The sequence below is a fragment of the Mauremys mutica genome, unplaced genomic scaffold (genome assembly GCF_020497125.1).
Source record: "Mauremys mutica isolate MM-2020 ecotype Southern unplaced genomic scaffold, ASM2049712v1 Super-Scaffold_100335, whole genome shotgun sequence".
In the NCBI taxonomy this organism is placed as follows: Eukaryota; Metazoa; Chordata; order Testudines; family Geoemydidae; genus Mauremys; species Mauremys mutica.
Window position 1 is genome coordinate 21,756 of NW_025423317.1, and position 10,951 is coordinate 32,706.

Consider the following 10,951-nt stretch of genomic DNA (forward strand, 5'->3'; position numbering starts at 1 on the left):
GCTTTAAAAATTATCTCCTTGATAGTGTCTTGGGTTTCCTTTTAAGTCTCATATAGTAGAGAACATAAATTGTTCATTCATGCTGTACTTTCTAGCTCCAGCATGAATGAACTGAGAGGGGTGGAGTTGTTTCAAAAATCTAAAAAAATTGTGTCTTGCCTTGCATTACTAATCCTAACCCTGATGCATAATAGTTCCAGATGTACAAAGCAGTTCTATTAAGTAGAAAATAATGGCATCTTTATCTAAATGCATAGCTGTCTTTTTATCATGTAGCTTGGCATGGAGAACTATTCACATGTAAAGGTTAAACATATTTTGTGAATTAAAATAAATTCAGAGTGCATTCTTCCTGGAGCTACATAGTTAACATTTTCTTCACAAAAAAATAGTAGTGCCATGTTCAGAGGTAATATATACAAAAGCTATGATGATTTGGGGAATCTACATACAATTTATGAATTCTGGTTGATTTTATATCACTGAATGACACCCTCTGCTATTAGGGCTGTAGCATGTTTCTCCCAGACCAGGCAGCGGTGGCTCCAGGCACCAGCACTCCAAGCGCGTGCCTGGGGCAGGAAGCTGCGGGGGGCACCCTGCTGGTCCCTGTGAGGGCGGCAGTTAGGCAGCCTTCAGTGGCGCGCCTGCGGGAGGTCCGCTGGTCCCGCGGATTCGGCGGCAATTCGGCGGTGGGTACACTGAAGCCGCGGGACCGGCGGACCTCCCGCAGGCAAGCCGCCAAAGGCTGCCTGACTGCCATGCTTGAGGCAGCAAAAAAGCTAGAGCCGCCCCCTGAGACCAGGGACAATGGAGAGCCGTTAACCTGAATGGCTCCCATTCAGATGGAAGCACCTTAGGACAACAGGGTGGCTGAAACTTGGAGAACTAGTTTTCTCCAGCTTCTCTGAAGGAGGTTGGGGTTGGGAAAAGAAAAGAGGAAACAAAGAAACCAGGGTTAGTGGTAGGACGCTATAAATAGGACCCTATCAAATTCATGGTCCATTTTTGTAAATTTCATGGTCATAGCATTTTAAAAATCTTGAATTTCATGGTTTCAGATATTTAAATCTTAAATTTCACGGTGTTGTAACAAAACATGAATTTGTATTTAAAAACGGCAAAATATAAACATGCAAAGCCCTTAATACTCAGCGTTTCTCAAACTGGGGCCCTGACCCAAAAGGGGGGTTTACAAGGCTATAGTGTGTGTGTGTGGGGGGGTGTCATGGTGCCACCCTTACTTCTGTGCTGCTTTCAGAGCTGGGCAGCTGGAGAGCAGCAACTGCAGGCTGGGTGCCTAGCTCTGAAAGCAGTGCTGCTGCCAGCAGCAGCACAGAAGTAAGGGTGGCAATATCATGCCCCTTCCACCCCCACAATAACCTTGAGACCCCTCCTTTTGGGTCAGGACCCCCAGTTTAAGAAATGCTGTGTACTTGTGTATACGTTTATCCTATATTATCGGGTATTTTTATAGTATAGGATAAAAGTGCACGAAAAACCAGATTTCATGGTCCGTGATGCATTTTTTATGGCCGGGAATTTGGTAGGGTCCTACTTATAAGCACAGAGAGACTCTCAGAATCAAAAAATGAAGGTTGGGGCAAGTGGGAGGAACAAAGAGGCATATTTTTTTGTAGCAGAGGGACTTTTCTGACCGAGGGATCGATTCAGCCCAGCGTAAGACCAAACAAAGCTGAGCCGGAAAAGAAAGAGAGGGAGACTCCCTGATTCAGAGAAGCCATGAGCTGAAGGAGTGGGTATCTGGACACTTTAGAGTAGTGGTTCGCAAACTAGGGCCGCCGCTTGTTCAGGAAAAGTCCCTGGCGGGCCGGGCCGGTTCGTTTACCTGCCGTGTCCACAGGTTTGGCCGACTGTGGCTCCCCCTGGCTGTGATTAGCCACTCCAGGCCAATGGGGGCTGCAGGAAGTGGCACAGGCTGAGGGACATGCTGGCTGCCTTTCCTGCAGCCCCCATTGGCCTGGAGCGGCAAACCGTGGCCAGTGGGAGCTGCGTTCGGCCAAACCTGCGGACGTGGCAGGTAAACGAACCGGTCCAGCCCGCCAGGGGCTTTTCCTGAACAAGTGGAGGCCCTAGTTTGAGAACCACTGCTGTAGAGAACTCTGCCTGAATCCCAACAAATTCTCCAAAGTGGTAAGGAAACTGAGGCAGGGAAATATATGCAGATATTCCTCAGTTTGCCTGAATCTGCATCTTTTTTGTGCTGTCTAATGTAAAGAGTAATTGTTTTAGATTCCCTTTTTTGCAAACCCCTGGGGTTATGTGCTTCGATTATCACATGTCCCTGACGAGTTAAGTGGTAAACTAGTGCATCCACCAGGTTGGTGCTCTGGGAGAGGGTGTGCATGAGCCCCTGTGGTGTCTTCTGGGGCTCAGCATTCGTCCTGGGAGCCTAGGGCAGCTGGACTGCGAGGCCCCATTTCCTTGAAGGGATAACAGACAGAGAGCCTGTGCCCAGGGCGTGTGCCAGAAAGCTCAAAGAAAGAGAGAGTGCTGGAGCCTACCCAGCCTCAGGCCTGGTCTACACTAAAAAGTTAGGTCAACCCAGCTATGTCGCTCAGGATGTGCCCTGAACAATGTAAGTAAGCCGACCTAACCCGTGGTATAGAGAGGAAGAATTTTTCCATCGACCTAGCTAGCACCTCTCAGTGAACCTCTCCTGTTGGCGTTCATAGTGTCTATACTGAAGTGCTACAGCAGCGGAGCTGGGCCACTGTAGTGTTTTAAATGAAGACAAGCCCTCAGGCAGCTTAAAGCACAGGGGCCCGGGGTGTTGGGACCCAAACACAACCTCCTGGTGGGCAGGGGGAGCTCAACCAGGAGTGTAAATTAGACTCCTTGTCCTGACTCTGATCTCATTGTAAATCAGGATTGACTTCACTGAAGTGAATGGAGTCACATCAATGGAAAACCAATGTAAGTGAAAGGAGAATCTGACCCACTTAGACTCCCTTAGACCTATTTAACAGTGTGTGGGCTGGAGCCTCCACTAGCTTGCACTGTATGTCATCATTTACCCCTGTTCAAAACAGATTTACACCCACTGTGCACAGTTGTAATGACTACACTTCATGGCAAGGCAGTGGAAAATCAGGTCCCTTGAGTGGAAGAGTGGGTAATATACACACCAAGGAACTGTAAAGTGTAGGTTATAGGAGAGGGTGGCCTACTTTAACGTATGCCTTCTTCCACCCTGCCTTACTTCCTGGTTTCAAGGAGGCATGATCGGCAAGCATGCGAACACAGCCACGGCCCCAGCTTCCTGTTCATTAACTGCAGTGAACGGTTCCTTTCTAGAGCGAGGCACACGCTGGTCCCGCACCAAGGAACAGCCACATGCACTAGAGGTCCTGACTGCCAGCCTGCAGTGATGGCAAGAGGTCTGACACTGCTCCCCAAGCCTTGCGGAGCCATTGCAAGTCACAGAAAGATTGCTGCACATATTACCCTGCAGTATTGCACAACAGCACTGATGGAGGGGAACAACGGGCCATCCTGAAGTCAGCCTTGAGCTGCTCCCTTAAGGAAGTAGAGGAAGAGCAGTCTCCGGGTGGGGATGAGGAAGAGAATGGTAGTGAGGTGTTTCCAGTGGAGACAGAGAGGTACTGATACCATTTTACAAGGCACTGGTTATAAAACCTCAGCTGGAATACTGGGTAGGATTCTAGTCACCCACGTTCAAGCAAGATGAATTCAGACTGGAAAAGGTGCAGAGCCCAGCTACTAGGATGAGCAAAGGGATGGAGAGCCTATCTTCTGAGAGGGGGCGAAGAGTTTGGCTTGTTCAGCCTTGCAAAACAATGGGCGAGAGGGGAGCTGATTGCTCTCTAGAAACACATCAGGGAATTAAACACCAGAGAGGAAGAAGAGCTCCGGAAGCTAACAGACTATGTTGGCACAAGAACAAATGGATATAAACTGGCCATGAGTAAATTTTAGGTGGAAATTAGGTTTCTTATCAGAGGAGCATGATTCTGGAACAGCCTCCTAATAAGAGTAGTGGGGGCAAGAAACCTAACTGGTTTTAATATGGAGCCTGGTAAGTTTGTGAAAGGTGTTATATGGAAGGGTTGCCTGCGATAGCAGGGATTGGACTTAGTGACTGGAGAGATCCCTTTCAGGCCTATGTTTCTGTTTTCTTATGTTCTTAGGACTGCAAAAGCAGACTGTACGTAATCCTACAGAAACTGCTATCCTGCCTTTAGGATGACACAACTGGAGCTAAACCCTAGTGAGCCAAATGTTCCAGGCTTCCTGCCCAGGGGCAGCAGATAAGAATCAATGCGTCTCTTCTCAGTTCCATTTTTTAAAAAACCATTGGGCATTAGATATTATGGAAATAATAAAAACAAACAAAGAAACAGGTTAAAAAATGCTTGGCAAAATAAGAAGGCCTGATCCCACAAGCATTTACTGCCAGGCATAATGCTCAGTACAATGAAAAGCCTCATTGATTTCCATGGGACTACTTCCAATATTAAGCACTAGGTCCAGTAGCAAGTGTTTGCAAGACTAGGCTCCCAGTCAATAAAACAACAACAAAAACCAAAAAAGGATGATTGCACCATGTAACTTGATATTGTCCAATCTGTTTTTCATAAGGGGGGGGAAATTGTTTGAAATCTGAACCCTTGTTGCATTTTTAGACACAGCAGTTTTAGGATTCCTACTTCAACTGTGATTTTAATAGCATTTTAACATCTATACCAATAATTAAAATATTTTGTTGTATATTGTATGCTTTGGGCCAGATTCAAGTGTCACTCCAGTTTATGCCAGTGTCACTGAGAATAAAATTTGGCCCTTCATCTTTAAAGCACATTTGAAACATTACCTAATCATCATCTGACTATGGTATATACCCATTTTACTTATGGGGAAACTGAGACCCAGTGACCTGATATTCAGAAAAGCTGAACTCCCACTGCCTTCAGTGAACGTGGCAAGTGCTCAGCACTCCTAATATCAAATCAAAAGGGGTAGGTTGTGAAAAGGACTCAGGGACAGATTTTCAAGTGCTTTATACACACAATAACTGACTTCCACAAGGAATGAGAACAGAACTGGGACTAACACTCAGGATTTCCTGATTCTCATTCTTGAGCTCAGACCACACTGATCTATCAGCACTGCCTTGTGATGTATTTCAATGGATTCAATTTGAGAAAAGAGTTAATTACTTCTGAAACTTGTTTTTGGCCATGATTATTTGATAGATTCTCTATTCTGAATGGCTGGTCTCTTAGAAGTAGAGTGACCAGATGTCCTGTTTTTAAAGGGACAGTCCCGTATTTAAGCCCTCCTGCAGGCGTCCTAACTTTTTCTTAAAAACAGGCAAATTGTCCCATATTTTCTGTCTCCCTCCATCAGTACTGGCGGGTCCTGCTGCCGACTGGATCCCCGCTTGCCAGCTGCCCAGCAGTGATTGGGGGTGGGGGAGGTCCAGTGGCCAACGATGGGAGTGGGGTTGCAAAGCTGGTGGCGGGGCGAAGATGCAGCACGCGGGGCCAGACACTCCGCTGCTGGTCATCAGCACAGCGCCTTCTGCGTGCCAGCTCTCAGCCGGCAGGGCCTTGCCCCCCAGTCCTGTTTCTGGCTACGCAGTGTGAGCTGCAGTGACTGGTGAGTGCGGGTAGGTGCCAGGCAGCGGCCAGTTCCGTGTCGCCTCTGCTGCCCACCCATCCACCCTTTACGTGCTCCGCCTCGCGCTGTCCTCTCCCTGCTTTGCCCCTTCACCTCCCAGCCCTGCTGCTCCTCCATAGCCACACTGGTAGGGCATGTCCCGCTCCCAGCGCTGTGAGGAGAACCAGCCCCTGGTTGAAGCACTCAGCTCACTAACAGCCAGGCCGGCAGGCTCCTTCCTTCCCCCACTGCCTCTGGCTGGGCTGGCCAGGAGGAGCCAAGCCCTGCATGTCTCAAAACCTTGCACAGAGCTGGCATGAGGAAGCCTCTCTACCCCTCAGATGAGCTCGAGTGGTGGTGGGGGGAAGGGATTTCCAGGCTGTTCATGCCCCGAACCTGCAGGCTACACAGCAGGCCCCTGGCCCTCTTCACCGCCCCTTACCACCCCTCCACCATGGGTCCTGCCCCCGGGGGGGGGGGGGCTGCTCTGTCCCCTCGGCACCCACCCTCCCCTGCTGAGCCACTCTCTGTCCGGGTTCACTGAAGCCCCTGCAGTCAGGTTCCTTGGGCCCTGGTGCACAATGCAGCCTTGGGGCGGCCTAACCCCTTCCTGCCCATGCTGTAGCTGGGAGACAGGAAGCAGTGGGTTATGTCGGTGGCCAGCAGCAGCCTGGAGGTGTTAGCTGCCTTTTGACACTGTGCGAGTGTGCGGGCAGGAAGGGATAAGCTGCTTCCAGCCATGGTGGGGGGGTGGGGGGGAGGGTGTGCGCACACAGAAGAGAGGAGCTCTGCAAAGACATGGGCCAGGTCATCCCTTATCCCCTCGTCCTCCCCTGGAGCTGGAAGTAGCTCCTGTCCTTTCCCTCCCGCACAGTGCGGAAAGGCTGCTGCTGGCCACATTCTGGTATGAACCCTGGCAGAAATCTGGGGAGAAGGAGCATGTGACCCTGTGTACTTCCCGCCCCCTCCCCCTGTCAGGAAGACGTGACCCTAGGTACTGGGAGAGGTGGGTCCATCCCGGAGGCCCAGCCAGGTATGGAGAGCAGAGATTGCTGGGTTGGGTGGGCCAGTCACCTCCCCCGCGAGGGAGAGAGGTGTACGTGTGTGTGTCACCTCTCCCTGTGTGTGTGTCACTCCTCCCTGTGTGAACCCTAAATCCTTAAAGATAAGAAGGTAAATCAAAAGAATCCAGCTGTGCAGTATTTCTTTTTAACGGAGGTTCAGTCAACTTGAGGTTGATTTGAATGTTTGTACTTCATAGTTCTGATTGTTTGCCATTGAACTCGCTTGAATATGAGTAATTTTACCAGTTGCCCAGTATTCCGCATAGAGAAATATGGTCACCTTACTTAGAAGTGGGCCTTCCTACAGCCTTCACGTGTGTGTATATGCACAGCATGCATTGCACATGCACAACACCTACACACATGCTTGAAAAACGTTGACACCTGTGTGCACACTTTGAATAGTCTACTGCAGCTGCAAGTGGGCTCAATGAGTTTTATAAGTGCAAAGTCTAACACAAGGGAACCCGTAGCTGTTAAGCTGTTGAAATTCCATGCAGAGATGTTTTCCCCATGTAGATGCAGGCACACTTTTGCAACCACGTGTACGAAGGGAGCAGTCTGCAAATGTGCCCTTCCGGCTTCTAGTTAACACGAGAATCTCCCTGCTGAACAGTTCCAGCCCAAGGATGCTGGAAGATATGTTTGACATGCATGTGTTTCTTATTAAGTGAAGCTGTCAGAAAAAGGGAAAGGTTTAGATTCCAGAAGTGGTGGAGCTAAAGAGAAGACAAATGGTTGGGCTGCAGCATTACCAGAGAGAGAGAGTCTCTAGCTAAGTCATGCTGCCCCTGCAGCTCATCATTCTTCACTTCTCACTGTAAGGCTGCAGATACTCCTTTCCAAGCATGTCTGCAGTGAGATTAAACCACAGATTGCAAACCACTTTCTTTTATACCTAATCCCTGTGCTGCAGTCAAATTAGGGAGGAGAATACAGCAAAGAAGCAGGATTAATTTCACTCGGGATGCCTCCCTTGTTGTTCCATGAACATAGGGCCATATTCTGTTACAATGGTGTAAATTCAGACCAACTCCACTGACTTTAGTATAACAGGGTTGAATTTACATGGGTATAACAGCAGAATTTGGCCTGTGATCTTTAAATTACAGCATCAATTAAAACCCCTTTAATTTCACTGTAGTATGTTTTTGCAGATTTTCTTTAAGGTTTTTACTCAAAAAGCATAGACAGCCCCACGAGGGTGCTGTTGTGTGGCAACGGAGTACCACATAAATTAAGCAAACTCTGGGTAATATCTCTAAAAATATGTGTTTATAGCTCCCTGCCAGTTTCTGACTAATGCTTTTGTTTGTTGCTATAGCGAACCACACATGAATCTGATAGCCAAAAGCCTTCTTATGACTAACCTTCGCTCTCTGGGGACTGAAAAATGGAATTACAAAACAATCTGAGGAGACTGTGGGAGGAAACACCTTTTTTGGCACAGGAGCCACCAACATTAAAAAGAAGAATATCGAGAGTGGAAAACATTAGAAATGGGAACAGTGCGGCTGGGTTGGCTTTAACCTACAGTGATCCAAACAGAGCCTCTGTCTGAAATGAAACATAGAAAATTGTCTTATTTGTGCAGGGAGCAGTACTGGGAGCTCTCACCAGGCGTTACGGGATGGATCCAAAGCCTTTGGAAATCAATGGCCTCTTGGGATCAGACCCCAAGGCATTCACAGCCTGCTCACTCAAAATCCTTTTATCTGATTCAATGACACATAAGCCAATGGTTTGAATTTTCTCAGTTTCTATTATTGTTTGTATTTTGGTAGCATCGAGAAACCTCTACCAAGGTCAGAGTCCCATTGTGCTAGGCACTGTACAAACACAAAGTGAAAGAGAGTCTCTGCCCCAAAGAGCTTACAGTCTAAATGGACGAGGCACATGACGGGAGAGGAAACGGAGCTGATGTGACTTGCTTAACACAGCAGATCAGTGCTAGAGTCAGGGACAGAAACCCCCTCCTCCCGCCACATGTTGCCTCAGGAAGACGCGGCCCCAGGAGAGGCGGGTCCGTCCCGTAGGCCCAGCCAGGTATGGAGGGCAGAGATTGCTGGGTTGGGTGTGTTAGTCACCACCCCCACCCCCAGGTGAGGGAGGTGTACGTGTCACTGCCCAGGTCACTGGACTAGGCTACCCAGCTTTTTTTGTTTAAAGAAAGAATTTCCTACCTACAGGAAGAAGTTTCCTATCTAAAGAAAAGTTCAAGCCATTTCTAAAATAGAATAACTTAATCTATATTCTGCCAGACCAGATTTATGTTATTGTTGCTTCATTATTTATTTTAAATAACCCTTTTCTTCCAGGCTGTACAAATGTCAGGGTAAGGTATTATTGTCTATAGGAAAAATCAACATTTTCTATTGATATTAGCTATCTGAGCACAGCCTGCATGCTGCCTCTTTGTCCAGTATTTTTCCATTATCAAAACTATTTTCAAAGGGTTTCATCATTTGGGGGAGTCCTCAATGGAAAATTATCTGAGCTCCATGTATAGCTCTGTTGAGAGAGATTCTAACAGAGTCTGATTCCAAGCGGCCATTGACTTTCCTATAGACATTAGGAAGTATCTGTTTTTTGACTAGTGAACACAAGATAAATGACTGGGATACAGGGTACTGCTATAATTTGAAATGCACATGTCATGGGACTTATATGGTAGCTGCTGATCATTTAATTACATAGTACCAAATCCTCAACTACCCAGATTTCGTTGTGTCGAGCAAAGCTTCACTGGACTCCTGTGAAACTGATATTATGACAAGTTAAATGCTAAGGGGACGCTGCATGATCATTTCCATCCTGTACCCAGTGATAACTATTCAATTTGTTTAAAGCTAGCTTTTGAATCAGTTTAACTTTAAATATTTTCACAAAAGATCAAGTACTTTGTCACTTAACTCTTAATTGAATTCATTTAGAGGTAGGGCCCTACCAAATTCACGGTCCATTTTGGTAAATATCACGGTCACAGCATTTTTAAAAATCTTGATTCTCATGGTTTCAGATATTTAAATCTTAAATTTCACAGTGTTGTAACTGTGGGGGGTCCCAACCCAAAAGAGATTGGGGGGTTGCAAAGCTACCCTTGGGTAGTGTAGGAGGCTTCACGGTATTGCCACCCTTACTTCAGCACTGCCTTCAGAGCTGGGCGGCCGAGAGTGGCAGCTGCTGGCCGGGCACTCAGCTCTGAAGACAGCATTGCCACCAGCAGCAATATAGAAGTAAGAGTGGCAATACCATACTTCTGCGCTACTGCTGGTGGCGGCACTGCCTTCTGAGCTAGGGGCTTGGCCAGCAGCCACCACTCTCCAGCTGCCCAGCTCTGAAGGCAGCACAGAAGTAAGGATGATAATACCACGGCCCCCCTACAATAGCCAGATTTCATGGTCTGTGACACTTTTTTCACGGCCAAGAATTTGGTAGGGCCCTATTTATAGGGCAACTAACATGAGGCATCTGAGCCAGGTACAAAATAAAAAACCAAACACAAATAGCTATAAGGCAACGGTCAGTCAAATTGTGGACTGTCGCTCACTATAGGACTCTGGAGCACTTACTGGTGGTCTGTGGAGAGGTCATAGGAGGTCATAGGATGCTGGCTCCACCTCTCTGCTTTCAGCTGCTTCTACAGATGCCCAGGCTTTTCATTAAATGTCTGAAAAGATGCCTGCCTAGCTGGCTCCATGCTGTGGACAAGAATCTGAAAGCACCTGCAGGTACTGAAGCTACCAACGTAACAATTAAAAATAGCTCAATATCCTAACATTGTTGTGTATTTGGTTGTCATGGGTTTTGTTGCTATGGCAACTGAGTTAGATTATTATGGGTTAGCTCAACCGGTTTCAACCGGCTGAGGGAGCTCTCTGTATATATGTAAATAAAATGGAGGTTTTGGTTAGCTGCCTGCTCTCTGGCCTCAAGTGATTGCTTCCTACACCGGCTGCCCCAAGGATACAACACTGGCGACGAGGGTGAGACTCCGGTGCTGCTCCAGTAACAGAAGGAAGTAGAACTTAAGGTAAAGAACAAACAAACAAAAAAGCTGCTTGTTTGCACTGAGTGTGAAAGTGAAACTAAAAATCATGGCTACTCTGACCAGGCCCCTGGAGCCTTTTGATGAGAATACAGAGCAGTGGCATGTGTATACTGAGCGTTTTGAGCTTTTTGGTATTGCAAATGACATTACAGAAGCGAAGAAGGTGCCAATATTCTTAACTGTTGTAGGGGCT

The 10,951-nt window shown here is 47.5% G+C and overlaps 1 protein-coding gene across 1 annotated transcript in view; it reads right to left on the bottom strand.

Annotated features, from left to right (window-relative positions):
* LOC123360961 (protein AHNAK2-like) overlaps positions 1–10,441 on the bottom strand; it is a 30,749-nt gene extending 20,308 nt beyond the window's left edge. The window contains exon 1 of the mRNA XM_045001291.1: positions 10,280–10,441. Coding sequence (XP_044857226.1) covers positions 10,280–10,301 — 22 coding nt within the window. The 5' untranslated portion in view covers positions 10,302–10,441. The remainder of the gene's footprint in view (positions 1–10,279) is intronic.
* Between the last annotated feature and the right edge of the window lie 510 nt (positions 10,442–10,951).